Source organism: Boleophthalmus pectinirostris, unplaced genomic scaffold, assembly GCF_026225935.1.
Source record: "Boleophthalmus pectinirostris isolate CB_2022bp ecotype Guang Dong unplaced genomic scaffold, ASM2622593v1 HiC_scaffold_6, whole genome shotgun sequence".
Classification (NCBI taxonomy): Eukaryota; Metazoa; Chordata; class Actinopteri; order Gobiiformes; family Gobiidae; genus Boleophthalmus; species Boleophthalmus pectinirostris.
This window is the reverse complement of record NW_026571447.1, coordinates 26814475-26838603: the sequence shown is the minus strand read 5'-3', so window position 1 is coordinate 26838603 and position 24129 is coordinate 26814475. Positions and strand designations below refer to the sequence as shown.

The 24129-nt window shown below is 38.4% G+C and overlaps 1 protein-coding gene across 4 annotated transcripts in view; it reads right to left on the bottom strand.

Annotated features, from left to right (window-relative positions):
* Nucleotides 1-24129, bottom strand: part of galnt1 (UDP-N-acetyl-alpha-D-galactosamine:polypeptide N-acetylgalactosaminyltransferase 1) — a 71378-nt gene that overhangs the window by 19494 nt on the left and 27755 nt on the right. For all 4 annotated transcript variants that reach the window (XM_055163768.1, XM_055163767.1, XM_055163769.1 and 1 more), the window contains 4 exons: nt 19377-19488; nt 6854-6993; nt 5465-5633; nt 594-760 (listed from right to left, as the gene is read on the bottom strand). In XM_055163768.1, coding sequence (XP_055019743.1) covers nt 594-760; nt 5465-5633; nt 6854-6992 — 475 coding nt within the window. In that variant the 5' untranslated portion in view covers nt 6993; nt 19377-19488. The remainder of the gene's footprint in view (nt 1-593; nt 761-5464; nt 5634-6853; nt 6994-19376; nt 19489-24129) is intronic.

The following is a 24129-nucleotide window of genomic DNA, read 5'->3' as shown; positions in this document are numbered from 1 at the left end:
TTTTACAAACAAGTTATTTTCCCAAGAATGATCCTTAGTAACTTAAAAAAAAAAAAAACATCAATATAATCTTCCACTGCTCCACTCTGTCAGCACTTTTGTGATTAATTTTATTTTAAAGTCAATTCACTTCAGTAGGCCTGTCACAATGAATACAATAATATATCGACTTATCGTTCAATACATGACAGATGGAAGAGTACTTTCTGGGGTTCAATATTTATCACGTGGACTTTTTCTTTGCACTAATGGGAAAAGTTTGAATATATAAAGTATATTTCTATTCTATGAAGAGAGGTTTCAATATGAACTTCTCTGACTCAGGAAAGATACAAACTAACTACTAAGTGCTGCGTTCAGGGTTTTTTTTGTTCTTTTTTAATACATTTTTGTACATTTACAATATATCACACTTGAAAATGTGTTACCATGACAAGGCATTTACAGGCAGGTTTCAGCACATTTCTGAGATTGCAATAATATCATTTCAGTAGTACATGTGGATTACACGGGATTAAAAAAAATGAGATTAATTTTTGTTAACATTTCAAACTCCAAATCAGTACATTAATGATTTGAAAACCAGGTCATACCCCGTTCGCTGGCGTCATCGACCAGTACGATCTCCTCGAGCAGCGTGTGAGGGGAGCGGTCAATCACAGAGTGGACCGTCCTCAGCAGAGTGCTCCACGCCTCATTATGGAAAACTATCACCACGCTGGTGCGAGGAAGATTATCCGGATACAACTTGTGCTTGCACCTAAAAACACAGAATCAAATATTAGATGTGGACAAACTGTTTTAAGCCACAAGGGAAATTACCTGGACACAATAGCTCATTAGAATTTAATAACAAAGAGCAGAAAATAGTCGGTGATAAAATTCAAATTACAAAATAATTAAAGTACCGTAGCAAAAACAGCAAAAGACTGTATATGTAATTTAAATGAGCTGTTCCGCTCTGAGAAATGAACAAGATAATATAAAAAACAATGTACAAAGAGTTTAAAGTGCAATGGCTGTGTTAAATAAATTCATAAGCATTAAAGTCCTACTATTACTACTTCTACTACTACTGCTACTACTGCTACTGCTACTATTACTTTTCCTTACAGATACACTTCAATCTCGCCAATGTACTTTTCATATCAAAAATGACATAGAACCCAAGCAAAAATTGTGAGTTGGATGAAAATACATTGAGCATTTAAAGATGTTGTTGCCTCGTAAACCTAATTTCCAGTTATATTTATTATGTTTGAGTAGTAATTAAGAATTCCCATTACAAAATATTGAGGAGCACCAAAAAGGGACTGCTGCTTTTCAGATAACATTGCATTTCACAACATTCTATACAGGTAAAATTAATATTCTTAAACTGCAGATTTTTGTTGTAATACAGTGAGTTTTTGGGTTAAGTCACTAAAGACATTTCTTAAAAAAAGTACAATGTAATCAATAGGGAAGAGCCAATTGTCCAAATTAACTTTTCTATGTGCCACATTTGAATAGCAGCGGCAGCTAATGGCAACAGACGCACAAACCCATGAGGTCAAACGAGAGCAAACTCGAAGTAGCTCCCTCTGCCCTGGACACACAAACTAAATACGCTCTGACAGAGACAAAGAGAGAGGAGGAAAAACACCTCACATCTCCTCTGTCTGATTAGAAGAGACGGGATGGAGCCATAACTCAGAGAAAACCCACGCCGTGTCGACACTTCAGCCAAATGAACAGCTAAATGATACAGTTTACACATCCGCCAGACCGAATTAGCCACAATCAAAATCACTGCATTAATCCCATCATTTAGTGGTCCGGAGGAAAATTACATCAAGATGAAGTAAAGATGTACTAATTATTGAGCAATCAGCCTTGTATCCTCAAATTTAGACATGATAGGTCAGTTTGAAGACAAGTGATCCGATGGTAATTAGAGGGTGATTCAATACTGGAGAAACATGTGAGAGATCGAGAGAGCAGTGGTGTTTTGGAATACAACTTCAGCAGTTTAAAAGTGGTATAGGTATGGATTAAGAAAACAAAACTTTTAAAATGTTTACTTTTGCAAGAAGTCTTATGTTACACTATAGAGCTGCAAAACTTATCACAATTAATTAGAAATTAGTCATCATTGGCAATTTGCAAATACTGCAAATATTAAAGGTGCACTATGCGACTTTTCAGGTATTTTGTCTGCCACCTAATTGTCTCCATGGAGATGTTATTGCTTTGACTGGAATGTTCCACAGTATGCTATAAAACATACCTATCTTAAGTGGTAAATTGGTAAGTTTTCATTACCATCGTTGTCGCCTCTCCACAGATCTGACCTGTAACTTGGCATTCTTTGGAAATTGATATGTTTACTGCCGTGCTCTCCGTGGACACAAGCAGTTGGCGGGCACTGCACCAGAAAAGTTATACAGTGCGCCTTTAAGTAACATAATTTCTGTGGTAATCAACAAAATATCCTCCTACTCCTACTCTCCTTGTGCAAAAAAGCTGCTAACCCTGTAGTTTAGACCTATACACACATGTTCTGAAATGTTTGAGATTCTTGTAAGTTGTTATCTTCTCTCAAATGTTAATTCCCCTGGATGTGTTCAAAATGTGAACTTTGAACAGTTTGTCAAAATCGCTCAGCCCCACTAATGATAATATAAACAGACATCTAATATTTCACAGTATGAGCCTTTTTTAATAGTACAGCGCGTTCAATTCACGATACTCTTTTAATGCATTTACAAGAGTTAGTGCGCAGATGCTGGAAACTAATGTTCCCTGGGATATTTTAACAATAAGAGACGGGAAATATAATTAAAGTTATTAATCATTTTCAAAATCTTAATAAAAAAGGTTTTTTCTCAAAGGTTAACACAGTTTGCAATGAAATGGGATTAATAAATCAGTGTGCGCTGCACTCTCAAACTCTTGAAACTACTTTAAAGGTACATTGTATAACTTTTCTAGAGGAGGCACCGTCAAATGCTTTTCTCTATGGAAATGTTATTTCATTGTCTTTCTGTCTTTCTCCCTTCACGGAGACCAAACCAGACCAAGTTACAGGTCAGAAAGTAGCTTCTTGACGGCTTGTTGTAATTCTAACTGTTATCCTATGTAGAACATCCTGGTCATGTGCTTCTCATATGAGTCTGTTGTTTATATCAATCCCAGCTTGTTATTCTCCTGATTGTTGACCCAGCATTGTGTTGACCTGTTCTCGAATGAGACTAGGTCTTATCTTATGTGCCTGTATCATCCCTGTGACTTATGCCCCCCGTGGGGTATAAAAACTCTGTATTCATTGTTATGTCACAGCTTAGGGACACACGACTCCCCTAAACCAATTGATCTGAATCTCTATATTTATGAAAACTGACATATTCAAACTTACTGAACTAAAAACTATAGCACACAAAAAGATCTCTCAAAAGTTATTAGTTATAGGTGAGAGGACAATTTACTTTTGAGTAAAACATTTATTATTTATACATACATTTTGGTAAAATTTTAATGCCAACCTCATTGCCTTCATTTAAAATTCTTATTCAAACAGATTACTGAATGCCGCTCCCCACTCTTCACCCCCATCTCACGCTGCTTACTGTCCTGTCTGATGAAATAATACATAAAAAGGAAGATAAAGTAGAAATTCAAAAACGACTAAACTGATTCAAGTTTCTATTCCATGTCCTCTTTCCTCAGTGTTCAGAGAGTTTCATACAGTACTTGTAGTTTGAAGGTATGATTCACTATAATAACACTGAAATCTGTGACTCTCTGCTCCTCCCTGTGCTCCAGACGTTAAGACTTTCCAGACTTCACTCAACTGATGGAAAAAGGGATTAAACTTCCCACCAAACTAACTTTTCTTGAGAAGATGACAGTGCATATGAGAGTGTGTGTCATGGCTGGAATAACCCTCACACATTTGTTGAACAAGATTTGGCAATGGAAAAATCATACTGATGCTCGCAGGCTGTTTACCATGACAACAACTTGGGTTACAGCTAGAAAAGCAACCGGGCAAACACGCGCAATATGTATTCTCATTAAAAAGTAATAAATGTCATGTTTTTTGAAAGGCGTTGTCATGGAAAGTGCGTTGCCAGTCCACCCAACCACTGCATATGCCTCAATAATGAATCATCACTGGGTTTTTGCTTAAGCTGGAGCTGGGGACGTCCTGTAAATTTATTCACTCAACCTGCCTGTTCTCACACAACCAAATGGCTTTCGTACGCACACACGCACACACATGCATGCACAAACACACAAACACACACACGATATTGACTGTGTCTTATCTCCTAATTGGAAAAGCAGATAGACGGGAGAAGGCTGAGAGAAAGCACACCTAGTAATCAACTCTGGCTCAAAGACTAAAACCCATTTCACGGATCAATGTCCTCTTTCTTTTGGCCCAGTCTGCTGTGCATGTGCCCCTGTCCGTCAGTCCACTCGGTGTCAGTCAGACTTTCTGTTTATCACTAAAAAGCACCATTACCAATCTGAGCGGGGTCAGAGCGGCCATGGCAGGTGAGGTGGACGCTGTAGTTTGCACCTGTCGCAACCTGACAGATCTCTAAAGCTGTGGACATGTGATAGCCATGAACTAGTGTATTAGAAGATAATAAGCTTCTATATGTCATGTTTCAAGATTACGCAGTTAATTCACCAGTAAGTAACACTTTTCTGGCATTTTAAAGCTGGGGGAACTCATTTTCACACAGCTAAAAAAGGAAGTCGGTAATAGGTCTTACTCGTCCACAGCTCGCACAAAGCCTTTTGTGCGTTGTTAATATCCACGTATATTCATTTTTGGGCATGTGCTTGGCTTTAGAACAGCTTTTTTTCAGATGCTGAAGTGACACTGGAGTGGACAGCCCAATCACAGTCAATTAGAGTCTTGATTTTGTCATTTACTTCCGGGTTGACAAGAATTAATAACACATTATTATTAGCTGCAGACAGTTATGGCTCAGAGAAAAGAGTTTAAACCTGTTCTGCTTGTGTACATGTCTTTGCATGGACTAGCAACAAAGTACATCTCTAACATGTTAATGCCATATGAAGCATCTGGAGACCTCAGGGAGCAGCCTCCTCTGTGCCCAGACTCACGACTAAACATGGGGAGTCAATGTTTCAGTTTTATGCAGCTAAACAGGAGCAGTGAAGATGAAAAGACAGGCCTCTGCTCTAACAGTGTTTAAATCAAGACTCTAATTATTTGCTTTGATTGATTTATTTTTTTGTTGCTCATTTCTGTTTTTATTGTTTGTTTGCATTGTGCTCTTAATGGCTTTCATATTCTGTAAGCACTCTGAATTACTTTGTGTACAAATTGTGCTATATAAATAAACTTGCCTTGCCTGGCCTAATGTGGTCTTTGGATGTAATGTGGGGAAGTAAATGAGAGGTGTGTCAAACCACAAGAGTACATTTGATTAAACAGACTCACCCTTCTAAACGAACATCGGGCAGAGAGCGGTTGAGAGCGATCATCTCTGAGGCCATGAGGTTGAACTGGTTGATTTTAAACATCTCTTTCATCTTCTCCTGGTTTTCCTTCGGGATGACCACCGGTTTGCCCCCTTCACCAGGCCCATCCCGCGGTTTGGACAGAGCATCTGCAGGAAAATACACATGATATCAGTCACAATCTTTCATTTAATGTTTAATTCTCTGTCTTTCCGTTGTTTTTCCGTTCTGCCTGAAGGCATCAAAATTATGAATGCAGATATATGGAATATCACAAACAAAAACATATGGAATAATTCAATGTGTTTTTTTATATTTTGGATTCCTCAAAGTAGCCACCCTTTGCTTCTGAACTCGGCTTTGCACTGATGACATTCCACTAATGAACCATGACACGGCACAGCTGTGAAGTGAAAACCATTTCAGGAGAAGCTCATTGAGAGAAGGTCAAGAGTTTGCAGTGCTGTCAACAAAGGCTACTGAAGGGTACTGAATACAAAATAATAAACATACTTAGAGTTCACATTTTTCATTACTACATAATTCCATACATCTTGCTTCATATAATTGGTGCTTTCAGTTTGTTTCTCCAGTGCAGAGAATATTATACATAACTTTTCACACAAAATACCAAGTTATTTTTCTGAGTACCATCAGATGTAAATCAGGTCTCTAACAGGACTATTGTAGGGGTAATCTCGGGCTAAAGGTGGACTACTGTGGTTCTAAACAAGAATTTATCCCAAAGGAAAACAAAACATCTGATAAAATGATGATTTAACTTTCCGTTAAAAACATATAGATGGAACAATAATCCCTGGGAATCAATATTTATTGGGGGGGGGGCATTTTCTCAGCAATAGTGAGACAATTGTGGTTATTTTACTATTTCTAGTGCTGCATTCTGTTATTCATTTATTTATTGACCTTTTTGTTTCATTTTTAACAATATTGTACATTAAGAATACTTTTTGGGGCACAGTTTTCTGTGTTGACGGAAAGGTTTTCATTTTTCATTCTGGACTCTTCTCTCTAATTTAATCTCTAATTTAATGTCTCTCTCTCTCTTTTTAATTTTATGATGATTATTTCTTAGTTTTTATTGTGATTTTAATGTATTTCTTATTCTGTAAAGCACTTTGAATTACTTTGTGTAGGAATTGTGCTATACAAATAAACTTGCCTGGCCTTATGATTTGGTTTCAATAATATTGTTTCTTGCCTACATTTACTTCAGTGACAGGCTTACGCTCGTACCACAGTTTGAGAAACACTGCAGTAGACATATATGCAGTGTGTAAAGAGAAATGAATATAAAAATAAATGAAAACAATCAAATATAAAATAAATATATATTATGTTCTCTCACCGGCTCTCCCGGGCAGGCCACGCTCCTTCTTGTCGTCACACTTGTTGCACTCGCTGAAGTAGAGCAGGATGAACATGTCCAGCATCACCCACACCAGAGACGTGGCCAGGACCACCTTACAGTAGGCGAACCTCCGCATGCTGCAAACAGGACACACACAAGAGCCCATTATGACAGGAATGCGAAGGTGAAGACTGATGCTAAGCCCACAGCTCCCCAAAGCTCAAGAGGGAGATGGCTCAGTTTCACCTCACATCTCTCCCTTTCTCATTACTGAATCAGACTTGTGCTTTAAGTATCTTCTCAGCACCTCCATCTGTCTTTCCCCAGCCTGTCTGACTCCCAGCTCTTATCTGTGGGCTGCTTATCGGCCACTCTGCAAATGGTCACCTCCACACTGACAGGAGCTGAGGATGTTTTTAAACTTACTGAAGGCTTGGGCTGAAAGATTTGGGAAAAATATCAAGTGATTTTTCTGACTTATTGTATTGTGTTAGATTTGTGATCTAGTGCAACTTTTCTGGGGGAGGATCTACTTCCTACTTGCCTCCATGGAGGTGTTATTGCTTTGCCTGGAATGTTCCATGATATGACATTAAACATAACCAGCTAGCATCTATTCACTTATAGGTGTTTTTATGGCACAAAATACAAGGATTCCCTCTGTGAATAGGGGCGACTCTCCACAGATCTGAACTGTAATGTAGCGTAGTGCGGTAAGATGCTTGTCTCCCTCATGATAGATGGATCTAATCTACACTGAGGAACATTCTAGACAAAGTATCAGGTTTCCCATTCTTTTTCACTGACAAAATTTCAAAACTTTGTCATTACTTTTTCATGACCAAAGTGAATTTTCCATGACTTTACGGCACCCTTTTAGGGCTAAATATGAAATATTAACCCTTTCCACTCACCTTATGGTTTGGTATTATAGTTTTTTTAACTTTCAAAATACTGTCAATGCATTTATTGTCATCTCTTTTAAACAAAAGGTGCATACGTTCAGAAATAATTTTTAATTTACAAAATTCCTTGACATTTCCAGGCCTGGAAAATGACATTTTCAATTTCCATGACTTTTCCAGGATTTCCATGACAGTGGGAACAATGAAGAAATAACATTTCCTGGGAGACAAGCAGGTAGCAGACCCTCCGATAGAAATGTTACGCAGTGCACCTTTAATAATGGGAGTCAGCCCAAAGTTTAAATACATTCAGGAAATTTGACAGAAAGATTGAACTAACATGTATTTCAGAACATGCTTGTGCAGATCATCAGGGTAACAGTTTTTAAGATAAGATAAGACAGGGTATTTTGTTATTTGTGGAGAAAATGATGGTACTTTTTATGTTTTGATTTGTTGTATTGTGATGTAATGTCTTTCTTATTCTTTAAAGGTGCAAAGTACAATTTTTTTGGTGGAGAGTCTGCCACTTATGTGTCTCATGAGGATGTTATAGCTTTCCCCAGCATGTTCAATATGGCATTAAAGTAATCTATCTCTTGTATTGATTAAATAACAGGTGTTTGTATTGTTCAGAGCACTTCAAAGCACTTTGAATTACTTTGTGTACAAATTGTGCTATACAAATAAACTTCCTTTGCCTACTTCAAAGTGCAGTTTCGGTTCAATTGCGATTCATTTTGCAGCCCTGAAAACCCGTCTGTAAATAAGTCAAGTCTGAGCTGTCGTTTGTTTATTGTTATTCACAAAATGTTGTTGTGTAGAAAGCTGAAAGTAAACATCCTGAGCAGTATCAGGTTTGTTTTCTGTGACATTCAGGTCCAGAGCAGACCTGAGTGCATCGCGGTGCACAGAGCCCCGGCCCGCTGTAGGTGCACGGCGCAGAGACCAGAGCTGTGATGGTAATTGCTTTTCTTTGGCAGGCAGCAGGAGACAGACACAGGGACATTAACATTCCCCGGCTCTCCTTCCCCTCTCCTCTCCTCTCGCGCTACGTCTTTGCATCAGTGATCCCTCAGGTTCAGCAACAAGCAGAAGGAGAAAATTAATTTGGCCATGGTGATTTGTCTCATGTCCCTGAGAGGAAAAAGGTGTTTGTGCAGAGCTAGCTTAGCTTTGCTTAGCTTAGTTTAGCTTCGCTGCAGAGGAGGAGACGTGCGCTCTATTTCTAAATTCCTCTTGATAAGATTCAGGCCACTCAAAGTGCACTCACCGCTCAGGAATATAGATACTGTCTATTCTCAGCCCTGTCTATTACTTCTGCTGTGCTTTTCATGGATGGGTTTTACTGGGGCTGCAGGCCTTCAGTCATTTAAGCAATTAGTCAGTCAATAAATCTTAGTCAATCCACATGTTTATTAGTCCATAAATCATTATATTTAGACAGTGACGGGAAGAATACTTGGAAAATGTATTTAGTTACAAAATACTGCTGTAACATATTCTGGTCAAATCTGTGTACTATGCTCTGAATACTCTGAATACTTTTAAACCAAATTGCATTATATTATAGTGCAAAAACCATGACATATCATTACAAACAGCCTGATTTTGTTGCATTGTTTGTTATGCAGTAATTTATGTCTAATTAGAGAAGGAGTTGACATGCACATGCACACATGGCAAGAGCGGTGTTTTCTTTTTCGCTCACTAATACTGTGTAGTTCAAAGGCAAAACTGCATGATCAAGTACCAACATCTATTTCTTGGAGTTTAAAAAAGTAACTGTATTCTAAATACCAGCAAGGGCCTGTTTACATGAGAACAATTGCGGGTAAAAACGGCAAAATATTTGATTGGAAGTGCCTTTCATTTAGACGGTGATGGCGTTTTTGAGGCTTAAAAACACAAAAAACTGAAACCACCCTCCAGAGTGGAAAAGTTGAATATGCTCCGCTGTAGCGTTTCTGTCTACACTGACCAAGACGCAAAACTCTGGTCAGATCTGCTCACGTTGTGTACGTGTTTACATCACATACATCACCACCTAGCGTCACCACCGAGCCGCCTGGCATGCATACCTTTTGTGTCACTGTATGCACGCAGATTTCCTCCAGAAAATGCTTGTCTAATCACGGAATAAAAAGTGAAGACACGACACCATTTTTGAGTCTTCTGTTCAGACCGTCATCATCTGGCCCAAATGAAAAAATAACTAGCGTAATACAGGTACACAAAATTACTATTCAGAATGTGTATTTTTGGTACATATATTCACTGTATTCAGATTATAAAGATTTATATGGCACAACAGCAGAAAGGGAAAGTTAGAGGGTGCTTTAGTTGAAGTTGTAGTATTTTTTGGTATTTGCAAATTGAACTCATGATTCACAAGTTTAATCTGCCTTTTTATAAATACACCATTTCCTTGTACTTAAGAAATTCATAAATATTTATTTTAGCCTAAACTCCCATGCAATTTAAATTTTCTGAGTACAGTTTGGTCAGATACATACAGATAAGTCTCCTTTTTAGTCAACTAATCGATCTGCAGGACACGTCTTTATTCAACCAAGAACTTTTTTCGTTTACTGCAGCCCTAACTTCTACATAACACAGTTGTATTTGTTTATTATATTCACAATATTAAAATGCATTTGAGGCTGACTCATCTACGCCCCTGACACAGATATTGATTTTATACAGAGACATTTTACACGAGACAGTAATCCGCTTATAATGAACTGTGCTCAGTGCATAGGCCCAGCACAGCAGAGAATGATCGACTGAACAACGCCAGGAAATCACTGCTGCATAGACACAATAGATACAGCACTGTTTACTATAGTAGAGACTAGGGTCCACAACACTTTTCTGGACCTCCAAAATAAGCATGCAACTAACCAAAAGTTTCCCACTGCAATATAATGTTGATGGCAGAAGTAGTAGTTTCAACATTTTTAAAATATATCTCAAAATAATCTCACAACACCAATTAGTGGACCTCGTGACCACCGCTTAGTGCAGACTACAGCGATTCACCGCCTATCCAGCTGATGCTTCAAGAACACTTCAAATAACTTAAAAAAAAACAAACAAACAAAAAAAAACAACACAAAAATGTTATATATGTTTACAGAAATATTACAATACCAGTGTTTGCTTTAAGGCAATAACACTTCCATCAGTGTAAACCCCAGGACAACTGTGGCAGGTGTCCTCAGTGTAGAGTGACTAATACATCAACAAAGCAGCTAAGAATGTACATAAATTAAGCATTATTATAACTACATGAATGAGAACAGGTGCCAAGCAACAGGTGAAAAGGCACGTTAATCTTAAAAACACACAATGGCCATGTGTACTAAACCAACACTGAACAGAATCCCGCTCTTCATAGGTCTTTGTCATGTGATCCTCTGTAGCCTTAAGTCAAACAAAGGCCCGATTGTTTGACTTCCTCTTTGTCTTTAATGTATCATTCAGACAGGCCTGTGAACTAAAGGGCTCAAAAATCAATGGATTTGCAATTTATGTTTCAAAATTAGGATTCTCTTAAGATAAAAGACTGAGTTTTGCTGGGAAAATTATTAAGGATGCACCAGTCTGATTTTGGCATTAGATATTGGCACTGATACCGAAATATTTGGGGATATCATCTTCTAAATATCGACTCTGCCAATATCCTGGAACAAAATCAATAGGAATTAAATACAATTTTCAATCTATGTACCAGTTTTGGCAGATACTTGAAGGTATAGCATCAAACTCAGTATTGGAACTGAAAAAGCTGGATCAGTGCATCTCTTGAAATGATGTTACTTAAACAATAGCAGACATTGCAATTTCATAATTTTGTCCATTAAAAATGCACTTTTTACACAATTGTGAATTATTTTGCAGGGGTATGTTTACAGTAACACATAGAGCACATTTAAACTGGGACTAAACTGGGACTAGTCTAGATGAGGACTAAACCAGGATTAGAACAAGACCAAACCAAGTCCACATAAAAAAAAAAACAAAAAAAAACATTTCCTTCCAATTCCTCTTCACATCACGGATTTCCTCAGCAGTTATCAGTCCGCCTGTCCCACTGTTTAGATGACTCCTCTCAAAAAATTCCTAAAATTCCAGGACTGGCAGGGAGCTTGTATCCAGCAGCTTGCTCCCTTATCCCTCACCCTCAGGAGTCAGGCTGGAGAAGACCTTGTATGACCTTTATGGAGTAACATGATACAACTACTGCACTACTGCACCAAGCTAAAACCCTAACTTCAAACTTTCCCAGTGCAAGCACAGACCGCCAGGGCAATTCTGCAGGAAATATGACTGATCCATCACAGTGACGCACGTTTATTCTAGTGCACAAAGTAGTGTCAAAACCCTGTCAGCGAGATGTCAACTGGTTTCACCCAGTGCCTTTAGATCAGGGCTGCCGTAAAGGAAGCCGGCAGCTGTGCTTCGAGCAGCTGAATGGGATTTTTACATGCACATACTGGGGTTGAACGATTTTGGAGAGATTTCTCATAGTGACTTGATTTTCAATTTAGTAAGCCTATCTTTTAACATGTCCAGGAGCATTAATATTTGAGAAATGACTCGAATATTAACTATTTAAGACATACAGTTCAGCATGTTTAGTAAAAGAAAAAAAAAGAAAAACTGATACCCAGATACTACAACTCGAAGCAAACCAAGATACTCATTTGATGGTGCAAAACTGCAGAAAATGGTCATCGTCTAAATAGAGTAATTGATATGCTGTCAAAATAAATAAACTTTTCCTTAGCTTCAAAATTGCATTTGAATTTTTAGTATTGAGACAACACTATAGTTTGTAGAGGCCCAAATTACATGGTTGATAGGTTTTATAAGGCTCCATGGAAACAGGACATATTATTTTCCGAAAAAGAACATTGCATTATCTCAATTACTGTAGATATCACAATGCGCCAGATCTGACCATTCAAATAGTAGTTTCAGTTCGATAGCGAAGGTCTTGCAGTGTATATGTATATATAGGATGGCTTGTTGCACTACATTTCTAATCAGGCATGTCAGAGGACACCCCGGGTCTTAACTGCCGCCCCGGGCCCTGCTTCTTTTTGCATCTGTGTCAGTTTGTTTTATGCATGGCCTTATTTTCTTTGAAGCGTCTTAAAAGCGGCACGGCTCAGGACGGCATTACACACATACAGGCTCCTATCTGCTACTTATATCTAATCCATTAACATATCACGTTCCTTACATCTTGTTTTTAGACTTCCATTTGTTTTTTTCTTCGCACGTCTTGCCTCCCACCCCCCGTTCCTTGTTCCAATCTCTCTCTCTCTCTCACTCTGCTCCCTCTCTTTCTTTCTCCTTCCCCTCTGTCTTCCTACCTCTCTTTCTCTCATGTTTCTCCCTCTCTCTCGCTTCCTCTCTTTCTTTCTCTTCCTCCCTGCCTCCCTACCTCTCTTTCTCTTTCTCTCTCTCCCTTTCTCTGTCTCTCCCTCTTTCTCTACCCTCTCTTTCTCGCTCTCTGATGATGTCGTCTTTTCAGGAGTGGTTGCCATCACTACTGCGCACCCCGGACACAATTTGCCCCTTCACATCCTCCCATGTGTGTGTGTTTTTTTTTTTTTTCTCTTTCTCCATAGGACTAATCCCCCTTTTTAAGGATTGCACAAGCAGTTTTTTTCTCACAAACCAAACTAAAGCCTTGCAGCAAATTTATGAGTGAAATTCTCAGCTCCTCCCAACTGGGGATTCTCAGTTTATTACTGTTAGTCAATATTCAGAGGAGGTAAAGAAGGGGGGATACATTTATGCGCGAGCAGTCCAAAGAGGTTGCAAGCTATTCACTTTTGTTGTTTTGGTTTTTGCAAATTAAAGAGGGAATATTGTACAAAATTAACTTTTTGGAGGTTTCTATCATGTTATAAGATTATTCTCTCATCAAAAACAAGTCTGTAGTCATGTCATTCATAAATACACAAGAGCAGAATACAAAACAATAACTACAACTTCACAAACCTGATGTAAGATGCAATAGTTTCATTAGCGAAAGGGGGAAGTGACTTACCATGTTAATACACTGTGAGGCATTTTCAAAACAACAAAAGGTACCACAGTGATGTAAATATATCATGTGTTTGCTATTAATACCCCATAGAAATGTAACACCACCTCTTTAAACCAACATGTAAATCACAACATATTCTTAGATTATGTGGAGAATTATGGCAGGAGGGTTTTTGAGCGGTAATATAAAAGAAAGACTTATGGATTTTTAAATAAATGTGTGGATTTGGGTCACATTCAAAGCAGATGAGGCCATGATTTATAGAATTGTAAGACTTTAACGATTACATAATAAACAAAACACCTTTTACACTACGGCTGAATGATGAACCATGTTGCAGTTTATTTGGCATTTATATCCGGTGATTACACTGAAAAATGGCCTAATAAACATCTTTGTACTGTAACTGTAAACCCATGGAGACACATATTTGCAAACAATCCCAGGCAGGACACTGGCAGAAATCTACACTCCCACCAAAGTACAGAACATTGATTTTTCTATTTTAAATTTGTTTGCTTTTTATGGTGACAAATTTGTACATAGTAATACAATAATACAAAAATCTCGTATTACATCACAATGTAACAGTTATTCACGGTTATTGACACTATGACTGTGAAATCCTTAGTTTTCTTTATTCACATGTGTAATAGATCACAATTCCACTCGTATTTGACCAACTTTACACAATCAAACTTTCTGAATAATTTTAATGAGACAAATGGTCAGATTTAAAAGGAAGTCACAGTAGTAGACTTTTTGGGATATAGACTGAACTGAAATTAGGGCTGGGAATCACTGGCCTGATTCACCAGCTGGTTTCACTTGGCAGAAACCAGCTGACCTCACAGTGTTAGGATTCATTCGCTTGATGGTAGGCGGGTACTTTTTTAAATTAACCAATTGCTGCTATTTGGTCGTGATGTATGTAATGTGCCACTAACGGGGCTAACTGATATATTAAGCTTTTCCCAAATCCTGTAGGAAGAAGGGCAATAACGTCTTTCCCCTTGATAAAATTCACCGAACATTCTCTTTGTTCCGGCTTTAAATCCTCAATCTCAGGAATCGTTGACAACACTGAATACATACGGCTCTTCTCCGATTGGCTGGTGCCCGAACTCGCACTTCCGGGGTTTTTGCGAACCATCTAGTGTATTCCGATTCCTGACCTAGTCGCTGGAGAGACATGAAATTGAGCGGAGGCACTAGGTGGCACCAGCCTGACTAGGGAATTGCAGAGTTCCTCATGATTCAGTACAATACAATACAAGACATAATATTATCACAATATGGAGATACATGCGATAATCAATATGTTGCCCATATTTTGCAACATATCACTGTTTTTAAGAACCAAATACATTTTCATAACAGTATTTCTTTGTTAAACCATTACCTCTGCCTGTAAGCTGTCAATGTGACACAAACCACCAGATTATAAATTCACATTTTGGTTTAACTATCTGAAGTAAACTAAAGAAGTTCTTGGATGACTAAAGAAGACATTTCCTTCCGTTCCCTTTTTAGTCGACTAAAACGGGGGCATGGCCAAAGCTCTCAAAACTATTACGTATCTCTATGTATCTGAAAGAAACTACACTCACAAGACTACCCCTGGATGGGAGTTAATGCAAAAACAACTACTACTACGCAGAAAAAAGTACTAGAAAACAATGTATTCACATGAAGACAAATTAAACTTGTTTATTATGAGTTTAAAGATACACACTGTCAATTACAGATTTGTAGCTCAACAATAAGTGGAAAAAACAGGCATTCTGGCTGTGAGCAGGTTGCCTCTCCACAGATCTCTCCTGTAACATGGTCTGGTTTGGTTTTCTTCATGATGTGTGTAAAAAAATCCAGACAAAGCAATAACATCTTCATGGAGAAAAGCATTTGACAGACCTTCCACCAGAAAAGTTTAAAAACCAAATCTTCAGCTAACTCACTCACTAACTTGTTCTTTCTGTTGCTGTCCGTAAATCCTTATAATTTAAATAAAATAATTAATACTAATACAAACTTTGGTTGACTTAAGACACCATCAACCGGTTAACTGACTACAGCCCTAATATGTCGAATTGATATTTGGCTTCTAAAATTGTCGTGCTTATGAGGTTTTTGCTCCTATGATCATATTGTGACCTGAATAACCACAGGAAGCCTCTTAATTAACCAAACAATCTTGACATCCCCAACTGCTAGAGACATTTCTGGATGGATTTGAGTGTTATTAATTATCCCAACATTTGCGCAGTTAATTATCTGATAAGACTTCTCCGTAATGTGTTCTCTGACTATATTCCAAATGACTTGTACAGCCATAAAGCCATGTGTAAAAGCTTTTGCCTCCTCATATGAGATAACTGCAGCTCTGCGTGTCTGTCCTTGGGTCATTTTGGCTCGATAAGCTCAATCGTTTCCAAGACGACGCTGATGGGTGGAGTGATTTTCTCAACTGCTGTAATGCCTCTGAACTGGAGTGGAACGAGACGTGGGATAATATTAGGAAATACAAGGGAGGAGGAGAGGCTGTCTGAAGCTATGGCTCAATTTAAGATACACAGGCTCCAATGAGGTCACGATGTAAAGGCTGAACCACGAATGAAACAGGGTTAAAGGAGAAACCAAGGATAAAACAGGAAGATATATATATATAAAAAAGGGCCAAAGTGGGTAAAAATGTCACTAAAACAGTGCTCCACCAGGACACACCCAGACTTTACTAAACACTACTAAATACGCCATAAAAGTGGATTCAACCATCACATAACCAGGACTAAATCAGGTCTGAATAAGATTTAAAGGCGTAACCAAAGCAAATAAACCAGGAAGATATTTGGAATACACAAAAAAAGGTCAAAGGAAATATAAAAACCAGGAGTAAAACAACCAGGATCATATAACCAGGACTAAACCTGGTCTGAATTAGGTTTAGAGGAGGAACAGAGGATAACCCAAGAAGAAATTCATAAGTAAATAGGGCTAAATGAGAAAAAAATAAAATAAAATTAGGAGCCAAACCAAACCAAGATTGAAACAGATCTTATTAAAAGGGCTAAACAACCAGGGCTAAACCGGGAAAACATTTGGGAAAAACAAGGACTAAAAAAATTTAAAAAAGGACTGAACCAGATGTTATTAAGAAAGGATAAACAGGACTCAACCAAGGTCATAGATAACCAGAACTAAACCAGGTCTGATTCAAAACAACTTGGGCTTAACCAGGACTAAACCAAGATTATAACTGGTATCCAAATTTATATATAACAATTTTAAGACTTGTAAGTGAAAGAGAAACTAGGACTAAAAACATGGACTAAACCAGGTCTAAACCAAGACAGGATCCAGACTAATTCTAGACTTAATCTGGATTTAACCAAGTCTAAACCAGGACTATACAAGTTATCACCATAATGGAGCTCAGTTTTACAGAAAATCTAAGTACTCCCAAATCTCAATTAGCCCGTGCTCTCAGCAGCTGGTGAAAGAGACTGGAGGCATTCATTTCCAGGTCGTGACCTTGAAGAGCCGAACAGAGGGGGGATCGGCATAACAAATGCTAGCGGCGAGTGTGTTTATCATATTAGCATAAAACACAAAGGCAGGACTATTAATTTAGTACACTTGTAGGTACAGGGGGGCAGGTGGCAGAGAGGTTAAAGCTCTGATCACCGAGGGGAACCAAAGCCTTGATAATAACAATATCTCTGTGTGAAGTATGTGGCATGTAGTGTTGTGCCAGGAAGATTCAATATCTATGTATTTTGTAATGCAGCGATCTAAAAATAATAAGGCTGCAGTCGACTGAAGAAATTCTTGGTTGACTAAGAGGTGTCCTGCAGAGCAATTAGCCGAATAAAAAAGGGGCGGGGCAAAAACTCTCAAAACTATTACTTCTGTATCTGAACCAAACTTCTCTCACAGGACTACAACTGCAAAAACATGCAAAAACAGTTATTTATGCAGAAAGTATAAACAATGCATATAACATGTAGCTTCATAACGATGATTAATGGTTATTCAATTTGAATGATGAGTTTAATCTGCTTTTAAACAGGTTAAAAATACCTAAAAATACCAGATGTGCAGCTAGCTCACTCTTTTCTTTTTTGCTGTTGCCCCATATAAATCCATATAAATCCTTCTAATCTAAATAAAACGAATAGTTGACAAATTTTGTGTGTTAAGGTATGATTCTGTTCAAATTACAGTTATTTCTTGGGTCATGTTATTGGACTGGCAATAAAAAGATTCTTCAAGGTTACCAAAGTTAACCGTACAGTTATGGTAGAAATGGGTACACTGATGCCTTTGATACTCTAACCGTATTTTAACACTGAAAAATAAAGCTGCAGGTAATTTCCCATAATTTCGACCGATCTTAATAGAACTATTAAATATTTATAGTTCACTATGTAAAGTGAATGACTGTCAATGTGAGTCATCCCTGGTATTAACTGGCCCTTGTCCAGACCGTGCAGTATCCTCCAAAGTAAATGGAAAGGACTCACTGGTGCAGAAATATGTGGTGCTGTGAATGAACACTATAACACACTTTTGCTAAATATGAGGTCAGTTTGGGGGGACATGGCTAAGTTTACAGACAAAAATCTACTTTAACCACAAGGTGAGCTCGGGTCAGTGTTGGGGAGAAGGTTTTACAAACTGCTGACTCAAAGTGCCTATGGCAGCGCAAAAGTCCCAAACAAAATGGATTATCAATTTAAAGGTTGGCACTGTAGCAAAGTGGAATTAAACACTTCAAAGTCCAATCAGCCGTGTATTTTCAGCCAAATCAATACACATTACTGTCACAGTGGAGCTCCCCTGACAGCACAGTGCAGTGTGAGCTAACCACAGACACTGTAAGCATTGTACATGTGCAATAGGCCATTACAACACTATACACACACAGGCCTGTCCAAACCACAGGGACACACCCTCCATCACCATGACGCCAGAGGGAAGAGCCTCGCACAAGTTATGATTCAACACAACACTATTCTCATTTCCACATGGTTAGACATGATGAGGACTCATATAATCGTCTGCAGTGGTGGGAAACTGCACCCTGCCTACACTTAAACAAGTCATGTGGTTTGCGAATATTTATTAAACTATTAACTAACAACTTGCATAGATGATCACAGTTAGATCACGACATGCCGTAATGTTGATCTGGAAATGTTTGAGAGAATAAACAGATCATGGACTTCCTGCAGAAATGAGTAGCCCTGCCTCTTCATAGTGGCATTTCACCAAAGCAATCAGCAGATTTTCATTCATATGTTTTTATTGTTGAAAAATGGCTACGTAACATTTTTGAACCCTACATGTATGACCCAGAGCTAGATTTTTTTGGAATAATTGCTGTAAGTACTACAGAGAAGTGCAAAGAATTAGGGTGAATGCAGGACAATGAAGGATTACTCACACTCAAATATGCAGGATTTAATTAAAGTAGAACTTTGCGTAAACTGTGCTCATTAAAAAGAGAAACACCATAAGTCTGAAACTAAACTCTCTGATACTGTACCTGTAGAAGTGATTTGGGGGTCTCTGCCGAGATGTACAGGGCGCTCCACCAGTGGAGTGGGCGGAGCTTCAGAGATCCCACTTCCTCTTTGGCCTGTCACTCAAACATGCTCCTGAAAGACAGAAAACAGACACACACATGTAAATATTGGAAGAATTTTGTGTATTAGATATGGAACATTCAAAAAGTATTACAGAATGTGCCTAGGTTTTTGAATATACGAACACATTTATTGAAAAGTGAGCACTTGACATTTAGTTCTCCAAAAAAACTGCCCTGTTCGGTAAGATATAAGTGTCCTTCACTATATTCAAAGCTGAATCACAAAAAGCTCTTTAATCCGCTGATATATTACAGAAAAAGATAGAATTGTCAGAATCCATGAAAGAGATAGCTAGTTTGCATTGGTAACAAGTGAATAAAAGAGAGCAAAAAAAGGTGGAGAGGTTTTCTTTTTAAACAGACTTGTGAGATCCCCACAAAATACAAGAACAATCCATGGGTTACCAAATTATGATTTACAATTCAGAAATAAATATTACATCTTTTGAATGAGAGAGAAAAAAAACCCCCTGAAAACCCATAGGTTGTGTTCACTTTCCAGAATCTGATGGTGTTTGATGGAGGGCAGAGACTGAATATCAGTATCATCTAAAAAAAAACACATATCAAACCATCTCTTTATTAAAAGGTTATATAATATGCATTTCTATTTCCCATTGCAGTCAGTGAGGTTATTGGACACAGACGGTTTTTCCATACCACAAGAGTAAAATGCTTGTGCTTTCTGATCAGATGTCAAGAACATGGAAATACGGAGCAGCCACAGCAAAACAAGAAGAACGCTGTCAGTCACCAGCTCTATCTCACTTCCTCCTGGTGCAGAGCAATAACAGTGATCTCTGCTGCAAAGAGCCCTCACCCACACAGAGCACAGTGTCATCTGCACTTCAGCTAGAACAATACGCCAACGTGATGTGGCTAAACCGTTTACCCACTTTACAGCTATCGTGGAAGCACACAGCCTCGATCTCTTGTGCTGCACATCCATCATGTGCAGGCCTGGAAAATTTATTGTAACTGAATCAAAATCACAATTAGTACATTGCAGTGGTTGCAAATTGGTTATGAGTACCCTTATTTCAGTTGTATCATGTTTCACTTACACTTGAGGTTTATATTCCTCCAGCCATATGGTTCAGAAAATTCACATTTCACTTAGGTTAAATCCAGCTGTCACTCATGCTGAGCAAGTGTCTGTGTTAGCATAGAGCTACATTCAGCAGAGAAAAACGAGCCAAGTAAAACTAAATCATCAAAATATTTTACATTTTATCAGATCACAGATTTTCATATCACTCATAGCTGCAGTTATTTAAAGATTACACTATGATGCACTATGTAATTTTTCCGGTAGAGGATCTGCCACCTGCTTATTTCCATGAAAGGTTTGACAATATGAGTATGGAATTAATCTTATTTATTGCCATAGAAACAAGCAGGTGACACTATGCAGGCAAAGTTTTAGGTGAGATTTGAGAGGAAGAGACCTGAGAAGAAACAAATCTATGTTTGTCAACGTAATCTTGAGAAATAAACACATCTGTAACTGTCCGAATGCAAAGCGCCAGACACCAAATCCATCAAGTAGCTGGCAGACCCAAACCAGGAAAGTTACACAGTGCACCTTTAATGCTATGACACAGCATAATCATTCATTCCCTCCCCATAAATGCTACTGTGTGCTCGCAACTGCAACTGAGTCTTGATTCAAGTTATTTAAAACCAAGACAAATACTCCATAGAAACTACTTCGTACTTCCGCACATCCAAAGGTCAAACAGAACACTCAGAGCAGGAGACTGAGAAGAGGAGGCTGGTGGAACAACACACAGCGAGTGGTGACGGCTCATTTCGCTTGCATAATCTGCTATTTTGGAGAAACCCGTGGAGAATGGAGATATGACTCAGAATGTGCACGTCCTTCACTCTGGTCCTTGGCCTACTTTAGAGCCAAGTCATCCTTCACTGCACTGGGACTTCAGATTGGCAGCTTGTATACGCGAGCATTTGGAGTTTGTATTACAACATCAACCATACCATAAATCTGCCGCTGCCTGCCCACACAGCTCCCCCTGATAACGAGGATGCAGCAGAGGGGCTGTATCTCACTGCATTGCATTTTCCTCTAAATGTGAATATTACAAAACAAAAGTTATGTATACTTTATTGTTCTCTGCAGCTGAGCCATCCGTCAAGCAGGCAGCACTGTCAGGAGCAAATGTCTGCAGGATATGAGCTAGGCCAAGAGTACCTAGCTACATTTTGTGCATGTTTAAGGCTGAGAATTAGAGAATAATGGTAGAACAAGATCTTGCAATAAGATGATTTTTTTCCTCATGCATTTACATCTGTCTTTTAACATTCAGTGCTACAATGACAACAAAAATATAAGATAAAATACATCAAAAGTGTGCAGCCAAAATGGTGAACTAAACAGCACAACTTACATATTATAAATTAAAGGAACAGTCTGGAGTTTTGGACATAGGGCCTCATTTCCTAGTGAGCCAGAGTGTTGGAGACGTGTGGCGACACTTTTTTTATATATTTCATCCAGTCCTTGTATCTGCAGAGATCACTGGTGCTAGGCTAGTGCATGTCAATGGCCATAGTTATCCTGCCACTAAAAACAGTCTTACCCACTCCACAAAGCACCTGAAGAAAATCTATTATTACACCAGAGTGTCGATCTGTGTTGATAGAATAATGTTTAAAATAAAACTAACCTTGCATCACATGAATTGTCACATGTTGAGGGACTATTCTCTTTGCCGTTAAGACAGGTGCTAGGTGATATCAGTCCGCCGCTGCCGAACTTTCTATCAAATGCAATATTGGTTTTACTTCTAAAATTATTCTATCAACACAGTCATGTACATTGATAGTCTGGCGTAATAATAGATTTTGTTTTGTGGAGTGGGTAAGACTGTTTTTAGCGGCAGGATAACAATGGCCATTGACATGCACTAGCCTAGACTGGATGGAATATTTTAAAAAGTGCCTCTACGTGTCTCCAACAATCTGGTTAACTAGGAAATGAGGTGCTATGTTCAAAACTCCGAACTGTGGACCCAATCTAGTGTGTTTAGTTTTGCGGGAATTGTGTCTCATCCCATTCCCATTTGAGAATCCATCTGAGGAGTTTCTGGTATGAAGAGTCCAATAGCCACTTTGCCATTGTACCAGCAGAAACTATTATCTAGTGATATAAAGAGAGCACATAGACCCAACCACTTATGGCGTTATATTATATGGTTTTGACCTTGCCTCCTTACATCGATTACAGAAAAATCCACTACAAGTAAAAATGTGTTCAAGATAAGTATTGGAGCACTAGTGGATCAGGTGGTACAGTGCTTCTCTTATAGTTTTGACTCAGCTCCAACCAGTGCATATGTGTCCTTTGGCAAGACACTTCAGCCACCTTGCCTGTATAAGAATGTGATGTGCGCTATTGCTGGAAATCAGAGAGGCTGTCAGTCAATTTTGGGTGTGGGGAGAATATGCAATCATTTTTAAGTGGCCCCAAAAGGCACCATAAAAATCCAATGAATCCAAATGCGTTCTTCCATGCCTTAAAAATGAATACAGAATCCTTCATAATATTCCTCCAGAAACAAATCAAATTTGACCTCAGAATGTTATTGACCATTTCTGAAACTTTTTTGTCTTATCTTCACATTTCAGATAATCGTATTTATCAAAACTCACTGGGATTGTACCAGCTATATTCAGCATACACACAGAAAACTCACTGAACTACTGAACTTAATCCTTCTGCCATATTTTAATTGCAAGTAGGTGTATTGTTTTGTTATCAAAGTTCCCTGGCCCCAAAGCTATCTCTTCATGTGTTTACTTAATCTGCTTCAGGCTAAACTCAGACTAACGCTCCTTATGTTTCACACATCCAAACATCGCACAAGTGGAAAAGTATGAAATCTACAAATGGAGAGACAGCTACTATAAATAAAAATCAAATCCCCCAACAATCACGCGCCCACACAAAACCAGATAGCATCAAAGTGTAACAAGCACATCGCTGTCACTATCGGCAACAAGCCTCCTCCTCTTGGCAATTACAGCTCACTTGTACAGTATGATAACAAAAATATTTATTGCTGTCATTTTTGGCATCTCCAAGAGCACGAAAAGGTACTATCTGAAAATTGCTTGCAACTGGGATAGTTAACCTTCATAAATATTTCTACAGGAATATCATACATTTTCTTTTACAGTCTTTTCAATAAAATGTTATAGAGGATTTTGATCAACAATTACGTAATTATGTGATGCAAAATAAGGTTTATTGATTATTAGTGGTTCTTAGCACCAGAGGCAGGTTCTTTAATGGGCAACATTACCTATAAAAGGGAAGTTGAAATAGCCATGAATAGCAGGCTTTTGAAATGTCAAAGTGGATCAGAGTTTTTTGTCTGCTCATTTTGCGATTTTTGTAATACTCAAAGCAATAATGGACACAACGCATTAATTTTATTCTCTACAGAACACACTATAATCTTTCAATTCAATCTAATTAATGAGCCCTTTTTTGTTGGTTAGTATTTGAGTGAGCGGTGAGACTGTAGCAGAATGAATGCAGCACGCTCTGGTGTGCTGTGCGGTTATGAATGTAGACACTTGAGCCAATGACTGACTTCATAATGTTTCTTTGGGCTTGGGTCCAACA